At 47.4% G+C, this 24,162-nt stretch overlaps 1 protein-coding gene across 1 annotated transcript; it reads right to left on the reverse strand.

Annotated features, from left to right (window-relative positions):
- Nucleotides 1-1,598: 1,598 nt before the first annotated feature.
- Nucleotides 1,599-23,096, reverse strand: pcnx2 (pecanex 2). The gene is made up of 40 exons (XM_030105964.1): nucleotides 22,729-23,096; nucleotides 20,640-20,842; nucleotides 19,884-20,001; nucleotides 19,745-19,781; nucleotides 17,678-18,186; nucleotides 17,402-17,596; nucleotides 16,356-16,829; nucleotides 16,093-16,270; nucleotides 15,314-15,464; nucleotides 15,046-15,197; nucleotides 14,666-14,744; nucleotides 14,377-14,512; nucleotides 13,505-13,647; nucleotides 13,212-13,365; nucleotides 12,949-12,981; nucleotides 12,511-12,682; nucleotides 12,297-12,407; nucleotides 11,639-11,730; nucleotides 11,247-11,356; nucleotides 11,025-11,133; nucleotides 10,414-10,506; nucleotides 10,180-10,330; nucleotides 9,957-10,098; nucleotides 9,699-9,876; nucleotides 9,192-9,300; nucleotides 8,984-9,113; nucleotides 8,256-8,314; nucleotides 7,416-7,631; nucleotides 7,090-7,343; nucleotides 6,722-6,955; nucleotides 6,536-6,639; nucleotides 5,911-6,055; nucleotides 5,541-5,771; nucleotides 5,292-5,449; nucleotides 5,087-5,203; nucleotides 4,041-4,219; nucleotides 3,667-3,833; nucleotides 3,491-3,565; nucleotides 3,221-3,397; nucleotides 1,599-2,017 (listed from the first exon to the last, which is right to left on the reverse strand). The coding sequence occupies exons 1-40, from the start codon at nucleotides 22,879-22,881 to the stop codon at nucleotides 1,844-1,846; spliced, it is 6,402 nt and encodes a 2,133-aa protein (XP_029961824.1). The 5' UTR covers nucleotides 22,882-23,096; the 3' UTR covers nucleotides 1,599-1,843.
- Between the last annotated feature and the right edge of the window lie 1,066 nt (nucleotides 23,097-24,162).

Below are 24,162 nucleotides of genomic sequence, written 5' to 3' on the forward strand. Positions count from 1 at the left end.
GGGTACTTAATTCTTGTTCCGAGTGTCTCTCGAATCGCCAGAATGACGACGCGACCCTCTTTGTATTAACAGATATAGACTATGGTTGGTTATTTCGACGTGCATGATTTGCGGAGACATTTTAGCAGGACGGTGCTTTTTTTCCACGAAGGGTTTGGGGTCAATGGAACTCGCCGTTTTTTCACCGGTTACTTGACAAGTTTTTTTTTTTTTTTTTTTTGACCAGACTCGGATCGGTTTGGTCACTATTGAAATGTTTTCCCCTCCGCGTTCACGTCCCGTTAATGCAGAGATGCAAAAATGAGCAACTCAGAGCGCTCACTTCCTGGTTTTCATCATTATTTTGAGATTAAAAAAAAAAAAAAAAACGTCAGACCTGAACTGTAGCATTAACAAGACGTTCTGATCTTTTTTTGGCGGCGGGGCTGGGTTGATAAACACCCGCGTCACCCTCACCTGTCATCTTACACCGATAAATTTGTACTTCAAGGCAGGGCGAGAACATGATTAAACTCACTGGACTTGTTCTGTGTCGTTACTGCCAGTGCTCTGCATGTTGGTACAACACAAATATCAAAGAACAGTCATGATGTTTGCACCTTCAGTGTGGACAACTTCAGATAAATAAAAAAGAAACGAGAAGCATATGAAATGTTTTTAAGTGAGAAACGGGAGGAATCAAGAGGGTTGGTGCAAAAACAAGCAGATAAAATGTGCCAAATTCATAACCGACTGATTGTTTCTCTGTCGCTTTCGGATCTCTTGTTCTGTTTGACTGAAAATGTTCCCGACGACGCTCATCTCGTCTTCTTTTACGTTGCTGTCGTGGGTTTTTTTTCCTCTGTCGCCCTCTGCGTCGCCCTCAACGTAATCCACTTCCTCACACGCAACCCAGCAGATCTCTCAACAGTTTAGCAGCGAGAATCGTGTGGATTACAGCAAAAATGCATTTCTGCCACTCGGCGGTTCATTTTTATGTCTGTTCATTTCATTCTCTTTAACCTGAAACGACACAACAGTCGTCGGCCTTTGACTTGGTTGGAGTTGGCGCGGTGGCACATTTCAGTCTCCAGTTCTGTCTCTGTCTTTGTTTACACGACGACATCTTGCATTAAAAGGAAACTCCAATCTATGGTGACTGCCCTTGAATATCTGTAATTTAAATAGTGCTGCTAGAGAAAGAAATCTAAATGTAACGACTTACAATAAATACTTAATAGATTTTTTGCCAGATGTGTTTGTGTCTTTCTTTTGACGGCCCTGCTCTTTAGAGCTCTTTCTTTCACTTCTGTCCCCAAGCTTTTTGTCCTGTCCTGCAAACATGAAGACCTGCCCGACTGTGCAAGTTAAAGCCACTTCAGCTTGCTGCAGTTTGTTCAGACATGCCAAGTTCTGAGACTGGAGGAAAAAAAAAATCCATTTAGTATGAACGCTGCATTTTAAAGCTGTTCACTACACTTAGTGTCAACGCGGTAAAGTCGTCCTCCAGAGACTTTTACCTTTTACGCGGAAAATGTTCAACTGAAGGCCAAACTGAAACAAAAAAAAACCTCGCAGCACGATGAGATGATCGCAGACACAGATTAAAAAACATCCGCTCTCATTTTAAAAACGTTTTTATTTTCACCGACCGGATCCGGGACCACGTATTTCGACTTTGTTGTACATTCAGACGACGGGGTGAGACCACATGCTGAGGGCGAGAGAGGAGGCAGGTTCATGTGCATGGGTGCTCTTCGGTACAGTCCTGCGGACGTATGTCGGACATGAATCACTTCTTCATACAGTCCTCTCTGTACACGGGCACTCTCGTGTGTGTGTGTTTGTGTGTGTGTTCTTTCTCTCAGACAGTCTTCTGATCCGTGGGCTCTGGCGGCGTGGCGGCGGATGCGGACTCCTCCTGGGTCTTGTCTAGCCCCTGGCTGCAGACTTGCTCGCTGGAGTGCGTGCCTTCCTTCACGGTGATGGCCACGTTGGAGTTGGTGGCGTCGATGCTCTCGTATGGCTCTGATGTCCACTGAGGGAGGCGAAGAAGAGCACAAGTGTTTAAAAGTCATGCTGCTGCCTCTCAACGCACCCTCTTGTGGTGCAAACTTGCATTGCAAGACTAAATGTAGAAGTTACTGACTTCAGTTTTTCCTCATTTCTCTTATTATATTTCATTGATTGAAATTTAAGTAAAACATATTGAGGTTTAAAAACGTTTTTGCACAAGTTGTATTTCTGCTGACATTACATGACAGTATTTTCTATGATTATCTGAGGACGTGTTTTGGATTTGATCACAAACTTCAAGTATTTTTGGGTTATTTATCCTTGGAAAAGTATTTTTACAGATAGTAAGATGTATTTGAGACCTTGCAAGTTTTGTAGCCAAAAAAAAAACCTCATGTAAACATCCAGTTTGTTCACCATAGTGTGTTTTTTAAATTTATTGTTAATTATTTGTCAGAAGAATTGTTTTTTTTTCAAATTGAAAATGTAATTAAATATGGATAAAACAATGTAGACATTTAAAGGTTCTAAACCCGTTCTAATCCTCATTTAGCGGACTGCGGTCCACGACCGGACCGCAGCACACCTCGCTGCGGACCCAGGGCAAATGGCACTTTTCCACAAAAAAAAAAATAATTTTTTTTTCAACATGTATTATTTTTATTAATCACCAATCTATCGCTATGCACTACTATTCTATCGCTAATTTTTGTTTCATTTTTAGTCAAATATCTCTCATGTTCCCACTTCTGTTGCATTCAATCACTGCATGCACTCTGCGCGCTGCGTGCTGTGTGTGTGTGTGTGTGTGTGTCCTGCCTTGTACTTAATAAATGGAAACATGCTTGTATGGAAAAAAACAAACGTGGACCCTCAAGATTTGTATTTGAGGACCCCTGTTCTAAACGGTAAAATAAAAAACAACCCCCAACCCCAGTCCAGACTCCGACCCTCCTATAGAAGGTGAGTGTTTTATTTAACTTTTAATCTGTCTGGTTTTGGTCTCAAGAAGACAAAATTAAACTGCAGCTCAGAGCTTATTAAAATCCTCCAGGATGGAGTTTTAATGTTAAGAATGGAGTCCAGGAAAGGGTCTCAGGATGAGAAAGATGGTCGAGAAGTCAAAGGGCAAGAGAAGAAGATCTGTCAGTTACAGTATTTCTTCACTGCTGTGTTGTTTTTATTATTTAACTTTGCGTTTCATCGTCTTCAGGGCTGCTCTCACCTGTGTGGCTCTGCTGCTGGACCTGTGCGACGGTCCGATGGCGATGTTGACGCTGGAGGACGACTGGGTGTCGGTGGTGTTGCCCCCTTCGGCGGCGGACAGCCCCGAGATCACCAGGCCGCTGGAGAAGCTCCGCTTCCCGAACAGCAGGCTGAGCGTGGACGAGGACGAGGACACCTGGCGGCGGCGGGAGGGGGGGAAGACGAGAGTGTCAAATGTCGCTCGTCCGTCCCAAGAGATTTACCGGTCGGTGGTGTTTTGAAGAGCGACCTGGCTGGAGCGCTGCTGATGCTGCGCCGCCTGGAGCTGCGAGCTGATTCCCCCGGCACCCGAGAGACGAGGGACCTGGACACACACACACACACACACACACACACACACACCCGGTTTATGAAGGCATGCTGAAGAGAGCGTGTGTGAGTGAGTGAGTGAGTGAGTGTGAGTACCTGGGAGAAAATGGAGGCTATGGAGGTGTTAAAGGACAGCTGACTGTTGGAGAGGCGCTGGACCAGGCCATGGGTGGACCCTGAGTCCAGGATGGGTCCTGATTGGCTGCTGACGGGAGGCCGCTGACTCTGAGGCTGCACCGAGCGACTGCGGTACTCTCTGCGCGCTGAACCAACAAACCCAAAGCATCATAAAGAGGCAACGAAAAGACATTTCTCCTGAGTCCGAGCCGCAGAAAACCACCGGCACATCAGATGTTTCAGGGTTCATTCAGCACATCCACCGGGGAGAGTTTGGTCTTTTGGGATTTGTGCAGATCAGGAATAGAAGAAAGGCCGGTGAAGGAAGCTGAGGTGTGTGTGTTGAGGCGTACCTGCGTTGTGGTGCCGGTGGCTGTGTGTGGCCCTGGCCCTGTGCTGGTACAGGCTCAGGCTGTTGGACGTGACGGAGGACGGCCGGTTGTGGCTCAGCGAGGACGAGCCGCCGGCGCCGCAGTCCACGTCCTCCATGTTGACGCCGCTGTTGCAGCTGGTCAGATTGTCCTTACGCACCCTGCGGAACGCAGACGCACCGCCCGCGTTCGTTTATTCGTGGCGGCGTCGGGGGATCGGGGGGGGAGGAGGAGGAGGGGAGGGAGGTGCAAAACGGGATACGGGCCATCAAAAATTTAGCGAGCATCGACTCTCCCGGCTGGATAACCACACACACTTTTACACTCGGGATGTTATGTAACTGTGAAAGCATATGTGACACACACCAGCGCACCCGTCCCCTGAAATTAGCTTAACACGTTTTGGCTGACGGTGAACAATCCATCTCCACAGCGCCGAGGTTACTCTGCGAAATTAAGACAACACCCTCAACTCAAGGCCCAGGAAACAGGATTAACAATCTAATCTAATCTAAAAGGAAAACTCAGCCTCTAAGAAGCTTAGGAGAGCCACACAGACACTGAGACGCACACCATTAACTGAGGCTGATGCACGGCTGATAGGATAGAGGAAAAAAAAGGTAATGTTTGAAAGAGGGACCGGGGACAAAAGGGCGGATGAAAGTGGGAGACTGATGTAAAACTGGATAAAAAGTAAGAAGCAGTGCTGCAGTGTTGGAAATTGCATTTGGCTGCCCTCCCACTCCATAATCCTCCCGCCGTCCCCGGACGGGTATTTCAAACTACATTAAGTTGGCAGGGAAGTCTCTCCGACCAAGACGAAGCCTGGAAATCCACAGAGAGACACTGCAGTGTGCACTTTACCACAACGGCTTCTACAAAAATAACTACAAAGACCAGGCCCAGTGACGCTTCATTACCTTATAACTGTTAAAATGACTGCAGCATGTTTTCGAAATCCAAATGCGTGTTCAGTCTCAGGTCGCAAACCGTTTAAAGAAGACCGACGAATGGACGGAAGCACTGACCGTAACCATTTGGAACACAGCCAGGAGCGAATCACATCCAGACTCAACGCCCCTCCTCCGATGCTGCGCAGCGTGCGGTGAGTTCCTGCGTATGACGTCGTCAGAGGTGAAACGTACCTGGAAAAAGCAGGACAGTGACATGAAATACCCGAAATCGAAACGTTGAGACTGTTCCGCTGCTCTCGGGGTCATGGCCAACACCTACATGGGGTATCCCAGAGGCTGGTCACAGGAGGAGTTCACCATGTTCCTCAGGGCTTGCTTTGAGTTCTGGATGCTTCCGCGCTCCGGGTTGCGGTTTCGTAGAAACACCAGCTCCTGTTGCTGGCCGGCCCAAAGCCCTCGCACACACTCCTTATTGATCTGGACGCAGGAAAATGGAAAAACATCACCTTTCAAGGCAAAACGAGAAGTCTAAACGGAGCGAGTAAAGGTTGTCCCGAGGCTCTCTCACCTTGATGACCTTGAAGCTGAGGTGGCGCTTGTACAGCATGATGATCTTGTACTCGTCGGTGCCGTCGTCGATCATGTGCCTGAGCGTGAGCAGAGTGTCGCGGCTGGACAGCACGGCCTTGCGCCAGGCGGGGTCGCTCTCGTGACAGATGACCAGGCTGCTGCGGTAGTTGGTGATGGCTTCGTACAAGATCGACGCCTCCTCGGTCTCTTCCAGACAAGTGAAGTGATCCTGAAAGAGCAAAAACTGAGTGAAATACTGTAAATATTAAAGACGTGCTCATGTATCAATTATGGAGCAGTGACATGTTCAGAGACTGCAGGAATTCTATGTAATGGAACAGGAAGCTCAATGCACCGTTCCTCTTTACCTGGTGTAATTTGAGGCTCATTCTGACCGCAGGAGCTACCACCTTCTGCAGGAGGTCCAGATCAGCAAAAACCCACTCGTCCTTTGTGGCGATGCGAAAGTCGCCTTTGAACAGGGTGTTGAAACCATACAGGAACGACTCCAGACTGCGTGGATGGAGGGCGGGTTTACGGGGACGGAGCGAGAGATCGCAGAGATAGAGGAACAGAGGGAAGATTATGAAAATGGGAGGTATTTTTAGAGCACAAACCACATCAAGATAACAAGTCATTTGATTGCAGACAGAGAAACGTGTTCATGTCATGTGGATGTTGAAAGACTGAGTTGCTGGTGCCCTCTTCTGGTCCCCGCACTGAGCTGCAGGCTCAGCGTTTCTGCTCTGAATATTCTATTTTTGGTATTTCTAAACAGCCCTTTGCCATAGCTGACAAACATGACGCCGATAAACAATCCATGCCTGAGTGAGTGATGCATAAACTGTGCTAAATAAACTATTGGATGTGTAACATTTGCAGCTTTTACTAATTTTAATTCTGCCATAGATTAATTAAAATCCCTCCTTTCATTCCAGATCTATCAGTCAGAATGTAAAAGTGATGTGTACGAGGGACCTGAACCGGGGTTACCTGTTGGACATGTTGTGTGACGCCGTGCCGAGAGATCGTCTCCCCAGGACGGAGAGAGCGTAAGACAGAGTCACCAGAGGAGAGTCTTCGTCGCTCTCCACAGGCTGCGAACAAACAGAGGCCAAGGTGAAGACCAAAGGCGCAGATCCAGAGGTCAGAGACCGAGCGATCTCCGGAGCGGCGTACCGTCTCCATCTTGCCGGCGCAGTACTGGATCCACTCCAGGTAGACGTTGCAGAAGCTGGCTCGCGTCACCCCCTGCAGGCAGTGCACGTAGTCTTCGTCGATCTTCACGCTGAAGACCTGGGGGTCGCGCTCGATGTGGTGCCACTTGGTGTAGGACTGCAGCGCCTCCTGGATGCTGCCGTCTTTCAGCCAGGTGGACAGTTTTGGGGAGTGGACCAGGTAGTAGATGATACTCTGAGAAGGAGAGTGACGCAAAACCGCCAACAGCTGATACACCCTCTTTTCTCAGTTAGCTTATTTATGATACAAACAAATAGAAAACAGCATCCAGACACCTCTCGCTGTTTCAGACTGGAGTGTAAGCGCACCTTCAGGTAATAGGTGATGAGCAGCTTCCGGAGGTCGTACACCTGCAGCATGGTGGCGGCGTTGTTCTCGCTGATGCTGTAGCCCTCCAGCAGGTACTTGGTTGCCATGACCTCCCAGGCCAGCCAGCGCAGGTTGAACGCCGCGTTGCAGGACAGCATGTGCGGGAGGTGCCCCGGCTCGCAGCAGCAGCAGGCGTCGTCCTCCTCCACGCCCTCCGTGATGGCCTCCACCTCCCGCTGCTGGCAGTACGTCCCTGGCGGAGCCACGTTGAGCAGTCATTAGCGAACCGGGTCGGTCGATCCGACCGGCGGAGGTCAGACCCTACCTCTGAACTCCAGCCCCCGGAGCTGGAAGGTCACCAGCCCGTTTCCGATCTCGATGAGGTGAACCAGGGCGTTGAGGTAGTCGGAGGCCAGAATGAAGCAGTCCCCGGCGCTGTAGTTGCCCCATCGGCCCAGCATGAGGTCGCCACACAGCGAGTGCTGCAGCGAGCGGGTCAGGTACTCGTAGAAGATGGAGTTCAGGTTGTTGTCGTCACAGCCTGCGAGGCAAGCAGTGCAAAGGTCAGCTGCAGAGGTCATTACTGGCTTCAGTGGGGTAAATATGTTTATGATTGTTATGTAGAAGACACACCACTGAGTAACAGCAGGAGATGTCGGGTGTTTGTGTGTTTGAGCTGCTGAAACAAAGCAACTTCCTGTAAAGGATCAATAAAGATCTGTTCTATTTGATTCTTCTCTGCTAACATGATTCAGGTGGTGAATCTGTGGCTGAACTGACACTGAATGAACTGTTTATTGGTTGTGCTGCTTGAAATGATTGTATTCATTCTCACTTTATTCTCTGACTGTGATGCCGCAGCTCATCATTTCTGCGTGACACTGATGATTTCAGTAACCATTGTTTCATTAAGATTATAACAAGTGTATGAAACCCATCTGGCCAGTATGAGGCTCAGACACTGAAAATACGATCTCTGAGGACCTGAGATGTCTCCAGACATTAAGAACAAACATGAGCAGTTTCTTTTCTTTACTTTAGAAAAGTCTTTCAAGGTTTTTTTTTTTTTTTTTTTAATTCTGTTAATTTGACTCGGGGGTTATGTGGTTAAGAAGTGAGGTAATTCAGACGAGACGGCACAGCAGCGGCGTTCCAGAGCACTCACCTGTCTCTTTGTCCACCTGGGACACCAGGCGGCTGTTGGAGTTGTCGATACGTTTTGTGCTGCCAAAAACAAAGAGCAGTGTGAAAAACGGGAGAGCGTGGGCGACAGACCGCTGATACGAGGCGACGTCCTGAAACCTTCAACAGATCGTGTTACTGTTACATCTCGGCTCGGATGCTGTCTGAGAGAGAAAACAGATCAATCAGCATCCGCCGCCGATTGAAACCGAATCTTCAACTTTAAAGGAGTTTGATGAGGACGGGTCCGGCGGCTCCAGCTGGGAGGACGCTGTCAGGGACTTCACTGTGAGCCTAAATATATTCGCAGGCAGAGTTTTCACAACAAAGCCGAGGGGATATTTTTGGAGAGCTTTCAGTTTCTCACATCAATAAATCAGAGCGCGGCGAGGTCACGTTGTGTAAGAGTTACAGAGATGAACGCAGCTGAGATTCCTCCTCCGTTAAATAAACACAGGTAAACTCGATAAGCATCAGTTATTAAATAGCATTGATAATGAGTATGTTGACATCTTCTGCTTTCGATTTGAAATGTGAACAGAGAGAAGCATTTTTAAAGTAAGGCTTATATTTTATTTTAAGTCATCTGAACTGTAGAGTGAGCTGGAAATGTTGCTGATTTTGGCTGCAGATGCTGCACTGAATTATTTTCACGTCACTGTTTTTCTCTCTGACCTGCGTCCCTGCCAAAGTCAGCCCTCAGAACCTTACTTGTAGTTTCGCTCCCAGAACTTGATGGGCCTCGGATAGGAAGAGATGAAGATGGCGCTGCCCAGAAAGGGAGCCAGCGGCGTGTAGAAGACGGTGGTGAGCAGAGTCTGGAGAAGCAGCATGGCTGAGTCTGGACACACACACACCAGTCAAGGAGGGGAACCCAGGAAAAAATACACACTCACACAAACACGTCTTAAAAGGATACGAGGCACAGCGAAAGGCTGGGCAAAGGCGTGGAAAGCGCTGCCCCAGGCAATCTGCCAGGGAGCGATGTAAACCAGGATAAAATGGAGTTTCAGCAACAGCTCGCGCATCTGGACAGAAGAGGAAACACACACAGTCAGTCCACCGCTTCCACAGCTCAAACACACTCGTATTGAATCAAGTCTGAAAATTCTAGCAACGCCATTTTTATCAGGGACCCACAAATGAGGCCAAAATGACTAGAATTTTAGTTCATCCTTCAAAATACAAGCAAAAGGCTCAAATAACCTTCAGACTGAAAGAAAATGTCCTTGAGTTGTTTGTGAGCATAATAAATGGAAAAATGAACAGATGTTTGCATGTTTATTTGATAAAGTAATCATTTAAGTCTGGAGAAAAGCCTCTTTAAAAATGTGATATATTAATTAAAATGATCACATATGAGATGAATGAATGAACTGACCGAACCTCTGGGACCAGGATTTACCAAGACACAGAAAATCCTCACCTTATGGAAGACAATAGACATGATGAAGAAGTCCAGTAAGAAGCTCTCGGAGGCGTGCGGACAGTCAAAGTGGAAAAACACCAGCGTGAAGAGCAGGGTGAGGAACTGGAAGCTGGGGTCGCAGAAGGACGAGCGCAGGAGTTTCAGCCCGGCGATGGTCGTCAGGAATACGTCACAGCTGGAGGCGGCAGAAAAAAAAAAACCAATGAAAGAAACAAGCTCTCACACTGCAGGGGACGGTTTTTGTGTCCCACTCACTGGATTCCCAGCTTCTTGCGGTGGCTGAGGGCGAAGCCGTCGTTGGTGAGCGCGCTCAGCACGATGGCGGGGTACACAACGTACTTCTCGAAGCACAGGAGTCCCACGTAGAGGCGCTCGAACCACATGAGGACGGCATCCTCTGCGACACACAGACGAGACGGTTGGACCACTTCGGTGTTTGGTGTTAGATCCGGTGTTATTCAAGGAAACTGCTGCTGACCTCTGGGTTCAAACTGGTGGTACTCTTTGGTCTTGAGGACCGGGTGTGAAATCCACAGCCACGGGTGGTGCTTCCGCATCTGGGGGATCAGGTAGTGGGTGACGAAGCCCACCGTCCCCGCCAGCGCGTACAGCACGATGGTCACAAAGGGCTGAGGCGGAGTAAAGAAACAAGGGGGGAAAGGTCAGACGGGACGAGCGCCGCAATAAAACGAGGGAGCGGCGAGCCTCTCACCTTGAGAGACAGGAACACGGTGCTGGCGGTGATGGCGAAGGTCAGGATGTAGGCGACGGAGCACACGACCACGTCCGACAGCAGGATCTCCTTCTGCGGGGCAAAGAGGGAGGCGAGGCCGCACTCGTTCACCACGGCTTGTCTGGGGGTGTGATCACTTCTGTCTAATCGATCAGAGCTTTCAGTTTTTTTCGGAGATCAAACACAGCTTGGAAGCGAGCTAAAAGCGTCACAATCCCCGTTAATGCCGCGGAAAGCGATGGGAGACTTGTGTTCTCTGCGGCATAATTCCCTGTAATCACACGCCATGATCGACGTCAAACAGCTCATTATCTCGCCGGCGAGAGGGCTCTGAGTGCGTTCGGGCTTCTTACATGGAGTGAGCGTGAATTCACAGGTGCACCGAGTTAATGAGCATTGATTTTCTGATAGTAATGAGAGGAGACACTGGAAAGTCTGCTTATGCTTTCAGGGAGTTATAATTCTCTGCTTGATGATAAAAAAAAAAAAAAATCCATCATCCTCCAACTCGGATGAAAGCAACGAAGCAAAACGGCAAAACACGCAGCGTTGATCTCTGCATATTCACTCTTTTTTTTTTTTTTTTTTACCATGGAGGTCTGCAGTTTCTCGGGCAGAGGGTCTTTAATGTCTGCGTCCTCCTCCTCCTCTTCCTCGCTCTCCACCAGCGCCGGCATGATTTTTGACTTGATCAGTGATCTGTTGACGTTACATGAGAACATGAGAAGAATGAGGTCCTCAGCAAATCAGCCGAATGAACACTTCCTTCGATAAATGTGGGATCCTTTCGGCTGGCGGGTGCGGATACTCACAGCAGCACGGATGGGTCGCTGCTCTGCCTGCTGAGGTGATAGGAAAACACAACTAAAAGGCCACAGAAGCTGGAGAACAGCGCCGGAGTGTGCTGCTCGTCCCACGGCTCCTGCAAAACACACACAAACACAAACACACACACACACATGCACTTACACCACTTTTAAGACGAGAGACTTTAGATCCTCTCTGCCCGGCGTCACGTCTTTTTATAGAGAGACTTGAAACAAACTCAAACTCTGCCTGCAGCTTTGGTGAAATTCCCTCACCGAAGCCTTTCTCTAAATAAACTTCACTCCTTCCAGGAACAAAACTTCACTTGAATACTGAAAATAAAACAAAGTCAGGTAACAACACCTCTGTACTCTCCCTCTGCTGCTTTGCTTCCTACCTTGAGAGCGCCGAAGCAGAAGCCGTAGAGCAGAGAGAGAGCCATCAGGCTGCGCAGGATGCTGTAGATCGCAGAGATGAGACTCGTAGCGGCTGAGAACAGAAATCAGAGTCGGGATTAAATTGTTGCGATGTTTAATATCAACAGATAAAACTCAGCAGGAATATCTGCATTTTGTAAAATGCCTAGGAAGTTTCTAAAAATGTAAACAGACATAAAACTATATACTAAGGAAGACTAAGTAACAATAATCTAACCATCTGTCTCTCTGGATCGTAATTTTCGTCTGTTTTCCTGGTATTTACATATCTAAAGTATCAATCAATCAATTAAAAGGTCCTGAAAACGTATTGTTGATGTTTGCCCTCCGGAATACAAACACAATTTTCAAAGAAACAAGCTTTCCTGCACCAAACAGATGGGTTCTGCTGTCAATTACAGCTCATAGAATAACACCCACGCAGAAACCGGTGAAGTCTTTCAAGCAGAAAACACAGCAAAACTAATTTAATCACATTTAATTCAGGGACTTTCAACAGTGAATCATAAAGGCCAATCACCAAGACAAGCATCAAACCCACCAGATTCACAAAATCAAAAGCTAAAACCAGAAATGAAAGTTTACAATAAAGACCCATCCAAGATCATTTTCATCTACCTGTTCCTCCAAAAAAGTGCATGTCGATCTGCTCCAGGAGGTAAATGGTAAAGGTGTTGATCTGAGGGAAAAGGCCCACCAGGAAGGTAATTGGGAAGCAGTAGGTGAAACCTGTCGAATGCACAAAAATAACACATTTACTCATATAAACCGAGGTCAAGTCAATGCTCTGAATGGACGAGGTTGGACAAGATTGGGTTAAATTCATCCTTACCCACGAGCAGGTCTCGTAAGAAGCTGAGCACGTCGTAGCAGACGATGGTGACGCCGTACAGGGTGGACACGGGGAGGTCCTTCGTCCGCAGCAGCTGCTCCAGCAGCCAGATCAGGGCGCAGAAAATACAGAAGTAGGCCGCTCGGCTGTAGGCCACCAGCTGGTTGTGACCCTGGAGAGACGCATGAGCCGCAGAGGGTGAGCCTGATTTCTACTGCAGCGAGACAGCAAGTCAACATGGCTATCAATCCTCAATGAAGTTATATGAAATAAAGGAGCTCTAAATCAGTCAGAACAAGAGGTCGTTTATTAATATGGAAAAGGGAAGAGGTACAGCTGTATGACTGACCTCTTGTATTATTGAAGAGTAACAGCAGGGACACGGGGAAGGTTCATTTCAGGGTGTTAGATTATACTGAAAAAGGAAAACACACTCACATGTGTTGGGGAAGCCGCATCTGGTTGAACACTCTGCAATCAAAAACACACAAAACATGTGAACCGACGTGAGGAAGCGAGCGACGCGGCGCATCCGAGGTCAGTTTGGTTGTTTTTTTTAAGGTCACATTTTGGTCAATAAATTATGTATGAATTCATCTGCTAAAAACCCAAAGGACGAAGAGCTCAAAGAAAGCAGGCACTCGATTTATTTGTTCATCTTTTACACAAGGATTTAGTTTCTTTTTTGTTTTTTCGCTTACCTTGAGTAAGGAATACTGGCAGCTCGCGATGACGAGACAGAACTGGAAGATCCAGAAGTCTTTGAAACAGCCGTGGTTGAGAAGCAAGAAGCCCAGGAAAGAAACCAGGAAGGCCATGAACACAGCCACCAGATTCTCCAGAACACCCTGGTTCCTACACGAAAATAAATAGATAAATAAATAAATAAATAGCACACACAAAGGTGGTCACAGCAGGTTAAAAAGATTATATTCTAATCAAACTGTAACTGAAGGAACAGACAATGCCGGAAGTGGAGTGCTCTGTGTATTACCTGTCTAAAAGGGCGAGCAGGGTCAGACGGTCATACAAAATGTTGATCCACTTCCCAGGAAACAGTTTGAGTTTGTAATAAATCTTCCTGGTGGGCTTCTCCTGCGTGGACGTCTCCGACGAGTCATCCAAAGAGTCCTCTTCCTGAAACACATAAACGGCGGGAGCGTGAATTTAAACAAGTTTTCCCTTTCAAGTCTTCGCCGCTGGTCGTGTTGTTTGAGTCGCAGGACGGTCAACACCAGTGTAAGTACACAAAGCTGCATCTTTCAGTGGATGTGCAACACGCTCGGAGAGGTGCATTAATGATTCAGGAGGGAGTTTGTGTTGTTTGAGCTTCAGCAACACGAGCGGGCCGGCTCGTGCCAGCCCTGCTGGTCTGCATTCAGGGGGAACGCAGACCGATGCAGCGCTGATTTTATTGGTAACGTTTTCAAACAGCAGCAGTGAGTCACGTTAATCCAGTCAGTGAATCACGACAGGAAAAATCTCATCTGATCCGACGTGACACTGACTAATCATTATGTGATGAGAAAACTGTGAGCTGAGAGATAAATAGTGATTGTTTTGCCATCTTCCGTACATTTTATCCGACGCAGGGTAGAAGGTGGGATTTCAGCTGAATACAGGCAAAGACCAGGTTTGTCTGTTCCTTCATTTGAAGCTAAGAGTTATAACATATCAGTCTTTACTTCTGCAAAATCATGCTGCGGATCATTGATGACGCATATTCAAAAATGACAGCATGATATTATTCATGTCTAAAGGGAAAAATGTGTGCAGATCGCGCCACATATTCTGCCTTTTGTATCTGGAAAATCCCAGGTGTTTTGGAGGTCGCAGTAAAGAAAGAGTGAAAAAGCAGACGGACACCTGGAAGATCTCCGGGTGTGTCCTTCGCGGCCGAAGCCTGTGCGCGGGGATGATTCGTCTCTGAAACGGGCAGTCGGCGTGACCGCCGGCCAGACCGTCCTGACACTCCGAGTTGGAAGAAGTGGACAGCAGGTCGCTGAAGACACACACACGCAGAGCAGGCTGGAATCAACATGGACTTGAGCGGTGAAAAGAATTGAACACGCTGAAGGAGCCGGAGCGATAACAAGCTGATAAAATAACAAAAATATATATAATTTGTAAAGAAAGTTGAAGAAGATGGAGGTACCACATGTTGCCTGTGATGAGCTCCGCTCCAAGCGGCAGGTTGAGCGCTCGCTCAGCGTAGAGTTTACGAGGCCTGTCTCCTGTGGAGGCAGAAAAGAAACACATAACGCCCGTGAGGCATTTTTATTTGAGCTAGCAATCTGCACTCACAGACATGTGGGATTTATTCGGTGCTACGTCAGACTGAACAGCTGAGCGAATTGGAGCCGCTCCAGAAAAATGCCATTTTATCTCACAGGTTTTAGAAGTGGAGCCATCAGCGTCCGGCCGAGTAATGACAGGATTATTATAACGACGTGCGACTGATGTCTCTTAATAGACGTAATGCCCAGAAATCCTCTCACTTTTAAGAACAATGTACATGCAGTATTTCCTCCTTACTGTGTACGGTGTGGAAAGTGTAGGCCTCTTCTTTGTTGGTGGCCTCGGGCCTGCAGATGACCTGCAGCATGGAGCTCTCCGACTGAGACGTTTGCGACGGCAAGGAATCGTAGTCCGGATCCTTCTCCCTGTCGGTCTGCGGACTGCACACACTGCACAAAATCAGCTGCAAATCTGTCCTGCCGGACGACTTCAGGGGCCTCAGTTTCAGTGAATGTGCGGATTAGAAAGCTGCATGCTTCTGAAAAACGTCCACGGGCATACTCACCTGTCAGGAGAGACGATGGGGATCTGTGTGGGCGGTAAGGCCTGCAGTGTGCTGGTGGGCAGACTGGTGGGCGGCTTCGGTCTCTCCGGCTTGTTCTCGGTGTTTGTCTCCGTTATGGTTTCATCTGGTTTGGAGGTTACACTGTGATTCTCTGCACACAGGAGAATCAAAGTCTTATAAACAGAAATGTGCTTTTTATAAAACAGAGTAACTTCGTACTCATTTCTTTGATTTGAAAATATCATAACTGCAATCCTGTCATTTTTATATTAACAGATTGAATTAATCTGTTTTCATGTGTTACGAGAACAAAACCAGAGAGAAATGCAAAAGCATTTCAGCACCTTTCATTATTTTGGCTCTGACAGCAAGTCTCACATAATTATAACTGCAAGGTAATGGATTCTAGCTAACATGGATTGATCAAAGCCAAGACAGATATTTAGTAAAGGTAAATTACAGGAAAATAAATTACATCCAAACTAATGATGATGTTGCTGAATTACATTTTGCTTTAGAGTCAACAAGGCCAAAAGCTTCATAATAACTAACTACTGTATCTATCATTTGTTTGTTTTTTATACAGCTCCGGGTTGCAGGGTGCTGGAGCAAATCCCAACAAAAAACAATCTGCATCATAACAAGTAAAAGTTAAACTATAAAGTGTGTTCACTAACTTGCTGGAAGTGATAACAGAACATATCAACCACAGCAGTGGTTCTCGGGCCGTTGACACTTGTCAACATGCAAACACGAGACTCTAAAGGAGATGGCTTTACCTTCTTCTGCAGGTTCCACCTCCTCTTTGCTCTCTGGCTCGTCCTCGTCCTGAGTGTTCGCCACGGCGCCTCTTGTACTGAGCGACCCCAACAAAGAAACAAACTCCAGGAAGTTGGATTCATTTGGAATTTGGCCCTCCTTTGCCTCGAGGTCTGACTTGGAACTGGTCATAGTGGTCTGGCAGAGAGAGAAACGTTGTGGTTATGTGCAGATTCAGTAGATCAACGACAGAGACACAGAAGTACATAAACATTGCACGTACTGCATGATGTGAGCGGTCTGACAGCAGGACGGCGTCTTTCCCGCTGTCCATGCTCAGCCCTCGGAGGTGAGTCCTCCCGCCGGGCCCGCAGCGGCTCAGGATCTGCGGCAGCCGCAGGAAGCCGTGTGAATCCACGCTGGGCTCCAGGGGGTCGGTGTCGTCGGGGTGGGAGCGGACGTCGATCCCCGACGAGCTGTTGTCGTTGGTGAGCTGCGGGCTGGGCGTGCTGTCGCCCGTCGCCTGCGCCGCCCGGTCCGGGTCTGGACACTCCGGCGTGGCGGAGTCGGAGCTGGTGGTTTCTCTGCACAGGTGAAACTCCTCACTCTGGCTCGCGGTCATTTGCCGTTTCGGGGTGGCGTCGTCCTCCGAGCCCGCCGTCTCCTCCGCGTCTCCGGCCTCCTGTCTGTCCTCCTCGGGGGAGTCGAAGGTGATGACGGGGATCTTGACGTGACATTCGCCTGCGTCCTTCTGAGCCTTTCGGGGGGAAACACAGCGCAGTGTCACATTTACCTCTGAATGCAACAACAGCTCACACAAAGCACACGTTTTATTAATAACCAGATGCATCAGAAAGTCGTGTCTTTGTTTACTGTTAAAAAATGCTGCCAGTTCTTGAGTCTTATGATGACTTTTTTGCTCTGTTTGTCACTTGCTGTGCTCACTGAAAGCACAAAGCAACAACCTGAATGTTGATTCCATCTCATTATTAATGCATGTGGAAGGTTTAAAACAGGCAGTCTCTGCAGCAGAGTGGGGACAGTAAACATACAGCAGCAAGAAAAATTCATGTCTGCCTATGAAAATTCCTAGTTTCTGAAAAAAAATATGAGCAGAATACTTTCTGTCTCTACTGAATGCCAGGAATAAACATTCACATTGCCCTCAGTCTGGAAAAACCTTCAACTTTTAGACTCAGCTCCTTGTCGTCAGGAGAAATCTCAACTCCAATCAGCGGAAGCAGATCTGAACGAGATTCATTCCCCTTACAAAAAAGAACCACTCAAACTTCTTGATTTTCCTGCTCACAGCTGTTGAGCTCTTCTGACCTGTGCATTTTCCAGCAGGCTCTGCTTGACGCTCTCCTCCAGCTGAGCAGCCGTCTGAGGGTCGCAGCTCATGGTGATGATGATTTTGACGGTGTCGCTGTCGTCCAGGTGGGCCGACACGGGCCCCGGACCGGAGTTATCCACCAGAACCACTTCAATCTCATCGGAACAGTACGTCTCCTCCACCGGCTCAGCCTGACAGCCAGGAGACAGACAGACATCTAGAAACATGTACGTCGTGCAAACGTTCAGACTGGAGCATGAAAGTGTGCTGACCTGTGCAGGAGGCTCTGGGATGTCGATGAAATCATCCTGGTCATCCTGGGGAGTCTGCAGTGAGTTATTGTTGGCGTCTGCAGGCTCCTTCTGCCCCTCGCTGTCCTCCTCGCTCTCATCTCCGCTCCCCTTCGAAGGAGGCAGACCCTCATCGACCGTTTCCCTGTCAGTAGACTCCTTATCCTCGCACTCTCTTTCCTCTATCTTGTACAGCTCCGAGTCTTTCTCCGCTGATCTCTCCTGCTCCGACCCGTCTCTGTCGCTCTGAACGTCCGTCCCTCCGTCCTCGGCTCCACTCCCGCCTGCGTCCGCTTCCGTTTTCACGGCCGCGCCGGCAGATCCGGGCCGCGCCTCCTCCCTCTCGGCTCGAGACGGAGGCCTCTGCTGGGCCTGCAGCAGCGGGGCGGCCTGGTCTGGATTGGGGCTGGAGAGGTCATCTGGAGAAGGCTCTGGACTTGGCTGCAACCCTTCATCCATCGGCTTTTCCTCCGCTGCAGTCTCACCCGCGTCTGGCAGCAACGAAAAGCAAAGCTATCTCCAAATTCACCAATAAAATAAGCAATTTAATTTAAAAACATATATTATTTTGGCCTCGTTGACGACAGATAACTGAGCATCTGCAAGAAATGCATCTGTTTCAAAAACAACTGCAAATACATTTTACACCTATCTGTATAAATACCTCATGCAGCACAGCACACGTCTTATATTCATTTTCCTCAAGCGGCTGACTTCGCTCTGACTAATCACCAGTGCATCAGGTCACATATTTCCTGGAATACAGTCAGCCGGTCCTGTTGGCCGATAACTGACTGGCTTCTGAGTCTGTGCTTGTCCGAGCATTTTTACAACAGTGATGTGTGTGCAGAAACAAAACCTGTCAATCGGAATCACCTCAGGAGCCAGTGAATGCATTAAAGAAACGAAACACAGCTTCCAATGAAGGTGATTTTGTTCAATACACCAAAAAGAACATTTGTTCCACCAAAGGACACGTTTATATCTATCTCTATGCCAATCAGGATGTTTCTCACTCTGAGTTACAAATAATTTTATAAGTAAGATATTTTGAGCATTTCTTACTTTGGCCCTTTAGTTTTTTCATTTCTATAGAAACCACTGCCTTTGACTGACAAACCGATCAGGAAAAATATAATTTTAATTCATGTGAACAAGCAGTCCACTCAGGTCAGTACATAAACTCTGTTGTTCTGTTCCACCCTCTTTACCATTCCACTCAATATACTGCTTTATTTAATTTACATCTGACTGGGCAAAGCAGAGTAAACTGTAGAGAGGTCACGAGTCCATCACAGCAAACACACATGACAAGAAAACGAAATAAAACTTGGCGTGCACACTATCAATATTTCTAATGTTCAATAATGTTAGATGTACGAAAACAGATGCATGAATTTAAATAAGATGCTTAAGAACTGTCAACACTGTCAGCACTATTTTCAATTTTACAGTTAATATAAGCTACACTTTCGGAAAAAATGAAGCATGGACCCAAAATACCCAACCTGCTTTAGATCCGACCAGCCAAACCAGAAACTACGCCATTTCCACATTGACAGTGACTACAAGTGCTGATCAAATGGCATAAAAATAATGGAAACAACTGAGAAATCTATTTGCATTTTTTGGCCAATTCCATCCAAAGTGAGAAAAAGAGGAAAACCTTAAAAATGTCTTGAAAAAAACATTTTCAGGAACCATTTGGATGAAATAATTCAAGTATTAACCTCACTTCATTCACAGAATATAGCATTTAAACTCTAAAGCACTTCTTTCTGTATTGTATTTACATGATTCTTATGTATTCTATTCTTTAACTTCCTCTGAGCCCTTGAGAAATACAGTGTGATCAGCCAGCCAGTCAGATGAAAAGAAATGATCTCAATTCAATCAGAAATCAAGGTAAATGTGTGGATTCTGCTGGAGACAAAGAAGAACATCTTGCTAATTCTAATCGTGTAGACACATTAGAGTTGGTGACCTGCAGCATGAGGGGAGTAAGTCACTTTCTTTCAGTAGTAAAACCAATAAAAAGATCCACCTTACCTTCTGCTGTTTTGCCCTCTTCTGATTTTGAACAGTCCTGTGTGAAAGCAGGTTTGCAGAAACACGGTTAAACGGGTGGAAACGACGGAGGCCGACCTCCATGTTTAGGAAGTGCTGATATAACGAAAGCTTGACTCACCACGCCGATCAGTCCCGGGTCGGTTTCCGTCTGTTTCACTGTCACCTGGATGACTGGACTGGGACGTTTCCGGGCCAGCATCGTCATGGCGACACTGTCCGGCACCGTGCTGCTCTTCCTGTTATACAGACGCCAAACGGAAGAAAAAAATTTGGTAATTCAGGAAATGAGGCCCAGGGAACGATAACCTACAGAGAGTTAAACAGGTATGAGATACAGAGGAAGACATCTGACTCGTATTTTCACGTTCACAGAGCGGTGGGTTTGAAAAACATGCTTCTGTCTGAACTTGCGAGTTCATCTCCACTAAAAGCCATGGAGTCCCACAGAGGACAGGAAGTGATGGATTTTTCTTTTATTAGTCTCCACGCAGATCGGGCATGTCACAGCGGACTGAAGATCAGTCACCTCCCCTCATTAAGTCGCTCAGACAGCAGAGCTGCGCCGAGTCTTTGAAATGAAGCGAGAAAGTCTGAATCGGACTCTGAGACGCTCAGTCATGAAAGAGAACAGAGGAAAAAAAGAGAGCGACACAGAAGTTTAAAAAAAGGAGGTTGAAACTTTATTATTAGGATAAGGAAAGTTGATTTCAGGCCTAGATTAACAATTTTTTTGTTCTATCATTGGGAATTTAGGCCTCTGACCTAGATTTTGACCAACCTGGCAAGGGGGGATGCAACTAGTGAGCAAAACTTTGTCAAATCCATATATATGTATATATATCAAGCTGCTTCACACGGATAACACCTGCTTTACCTGATGCTCGCGGGCAGGCAGGAGTCGGAGGCGTTGCTTTTCTTCTCCTGAGCCTTGCTGAGGTCCGAGAGGCTGCTGCGGACCACCGCCTCGCCCTCGTCGAACATCAGGTGCAGCCGGTAGTTGGCCATCTTGATGAGGACGAAGAAGACAGTGATGGAGCTGCAGTAGATGCTCAAAGCCATGGTGGTGGGAGGCAGGGCCTGCGGGAGGCGAGAGGAACAGCAAAACACGTCACGTTACAATCAGCATCTCCCCCGACTCCATCGGTAAGGTGTCGGATTTAATGTTTCCTCCGTCTTCGAGGGAATTACAGACTCAGTGAACCATGACAGCTAATTTGATTTATTGGCTGAATGATAAAGTTCACTCATTTCTAAATGGGGGAGTGATTCATTGTCAGGAACATTCAACACGAAAGACAAAACATCCGCGTCCTGCTGATGCCATAAATTATACAGAGTTTGTGTTGTTTTGGAGGTCAGCAGGGGGATATTTACAGCTCAGCAGCATTTCATTACTTGAGCCAAGGCTTGCTGTTATTATTAGTTTGGTGCTGTGAGAAACCTTCAGCGAAAATGCTAATAATCTTGAAATCTGAAAGAACATCTCCCAGAAAGCCCGTGTTGTTTGTGTGAGGAAAGAAGAGGATGTTTTTCACACAGACTGGAAACTGTCAGCTGCAGCAAATTCAAACTGCTTCAGAGTCAGAATCTCACCAAACGCATGAAAATCTGTCACTTCATCATTCTCGTTCTTGTTGATGGATGGAGGATTTTGGCTGTTAAATAAGTAATCTGGGTAAAAGTGAAACATGAGGAACATTACATGAAGATTTGTTCATTTGTTGACATTTAAGAATAAAGGAGCTTCTTTTTGTATCTTTTATCTGTTGTTTGATCTTTCATAGGCATCCACCAAGGATACACCCTCCTCTTCATAACATGTTTGTGTTAGATACACTTAGTGCTTGATTCTAACCACAGTCCAGATGTTTGACTCAGAATGGTGGACAAAACTAAGCACAAAGGCATGTAAGTGAGCGATCAAGACTACGCCCACTCTTTTGTTACTCACACATGGCTGCTATCAAGAATGAGCCTGAAGATTTCATCTTTTATCTGTGTTTTATGCTTATTGCATGGCTGAAACTGACACGTATAACAAACATGCTTCACTTTCTAAAGAGAAACTGATTTGAAGCTGAAACAAATAGATTGGATTTAGTTCACGTGCAACACTTGACAGTTCATTGTTTGTGTGTTATTTCTTCTTCGTGCTCAACCACAGCTGTAGTCAAGATGTATGACGTAAAGGAGACGTGGTTTAGTTTCCTGATTCAACCCTGATGTTCAAAATACAGACTGATGGTATGAAATTTACATTCCACAATAGACGACCGGCTACAGTATGTGCACAATCAGACTACATCCACCCTTTTGTTACTCATAGCTGGACACTTGAGAATTCAGTTTGCTCACGTGCCATTATCCCTTCAATAAAGTTGAGCTGTTTAACCTTTACCAGCGGTTCCTTGCTGTCCTGATCAACATTCCTGCTGCAAACAATGACCAATAAAGGCAGCAATCTCACTGAAATCTCATTCTTAGCAAAAAAGAAAAAAAATGAAATTAGTTTTATTACATCTGAGCCATTGCATCCTCTTCATCCTCATCCATTATGGCCACGCTGGTGGGAGGAATGCAGCGTATTTGAGGAGCGGGGCATGAAGTACAGTAGCCCAGTGAGATGCTCTCTGAGTCCAGCCCTGTCACATCCAGGAGCAGCCATGCGTCCCCTCTCCCTGCGTGAGGCGGGGGGAGAAACACTGCGACAGAGCCCCCTCTTCTCTGGCTCTCCGTATCTCTGAAGCAGCAGCCATCGAGCCCGGAATAGCGCCAGCCTCTTCGGCGTGTCATTGATTTGCGCACGAAGGGTAAACGGACGCATGGAGAACGGAGGACCAGCTCACACGCCTCCTTCCTCCGCGGCCTTGAACGTCACGTCCCCCCCCCCCCCCCCCCTCCCCCCACTTTCCCACCCCCACCCCCCCCCTCTTCCCCCGAACGGCGTGAAAACAGAGACTCACCAGATGGAGAGACAGGGGCAACATGAGGAGGAATATCCACAGATAGAGGTGGCAGGAGTTGTTGAATTTGTTCTGGTCCGGGTCGTGGTACCAGCCCCCGGTCAGAGATGCCCACACTCCCTGACGCAGGGTCTGCACGACCTGGGAGCCCATCTCTCCCGCTCCCCCCGCTCCTCCTCCGCCTCCTGCCGCTCCTCCACTCTCCTCCTCTCCGCTCAGGTTGGACGGACGGATGGTGGTGATGCTGCTGCTGCTGTTGCTGCTGCTGCTAGGCTACAGGGAAGGTGATCTCCTCCTCTAGTGCATGGCAGCGTCGCTACGCCTCCATGTTGGAGCGATGCGGCGCGTCTCGCGACTCCCGGGCTCTCATGCCTCACCGGCCGCGCGCGCTGCGCTCCTGTCGGCCGCCTCTCTCCATCCCTGCGTCGATTCGTGCAATGCTGCTGCTGCTGCTGCTGCCGCGGTCCTCATCTTGTCCTGTTCGTCTCTCTCTCTCTCTCTCTCTCTCTCTCTCTCTCTCTCTCTCTCTCTCTCTCTCTCTCTCTCTCTCTCTCTCTCTCTCTCCTCCCTTCCTCTCTCTCTCTCTCTCCCCTCTCTCTCTCTCTCCTCCCCAGCAGCCTGTACAGATGCGCAGCTCCGACCGCCCCCCCTCCCCCCTCCCCCCATACGCTCCTATTATCCGAGTCCCTCCTTCAGTGATTCACAAGGAAAATCAACAAATCTGTGTGAACTGATCCTGTGCATGACAAACAGAGCCACACAATTGTCCTGATCCCTTTGTTAAACCCTTGTCAATAGGGTGTCAAACATAAAGCCCGCTGTCCAAAATCTGCCCACTTGAAGGTCCAATTGAGGCCTTAGAATAAAACTTAACTTAAATTTTAATCAAAACAACTGCTTTTTTTTTTTGTTTGTGTGCAGTATTTCATTGTAAACAGGCCATAGCTTTATGTAGACACTGCTTCAAGTCCCACCGTACATCAGAGCTCGCTGCGGTCTTGAATGGTTTACCCCCTACCTGAACCAGGGTTTGAAAACCCTCCCCACAATCTGTCCATCTGTCCTTTTCTCTCCTCTATTCTCTAACCCCAACCAGACGCAGTGGCAGAAAGCTTCCACCGCTGAGTCTGGTTCTGCAGAGGTTTCTTCCTGTTAAAAGGGTGTTTTTGTTCCACCATCACTCCTGCTCGCTCATGTGGAGTTGTCAGGTTTTTATCTGTAAAAGCTCCCTTGAAATGAATGTGTTTTGTTTGTTGTTACAGACATTTATTCAGATTTCATTTAATTGATCTTAGTCATTCTTATCCATGGAAAATTAAAGCTTATTCTGAGGCTACAATGTAATTGGTATAACACACTTCAGCTTATTTACCTTCTGTTTGAAATCTTGTTGCACTTTTTTTCTTGCCATTTTTCTTAGAACAGACATATTCA

Source organism: Salarias fasciatus, chromosome 13 (assembly GCF_902148845.1).
Source record: "Salarias fasciatus chromosome 13, fSalaFa1.1, whole genome shotgun sequence".
NCBI lineage: Eukaryota > Metazoa > Chordata > Actinopteri > Blenniiformes > Blenniidae > Salarias > Salarias fasciatus.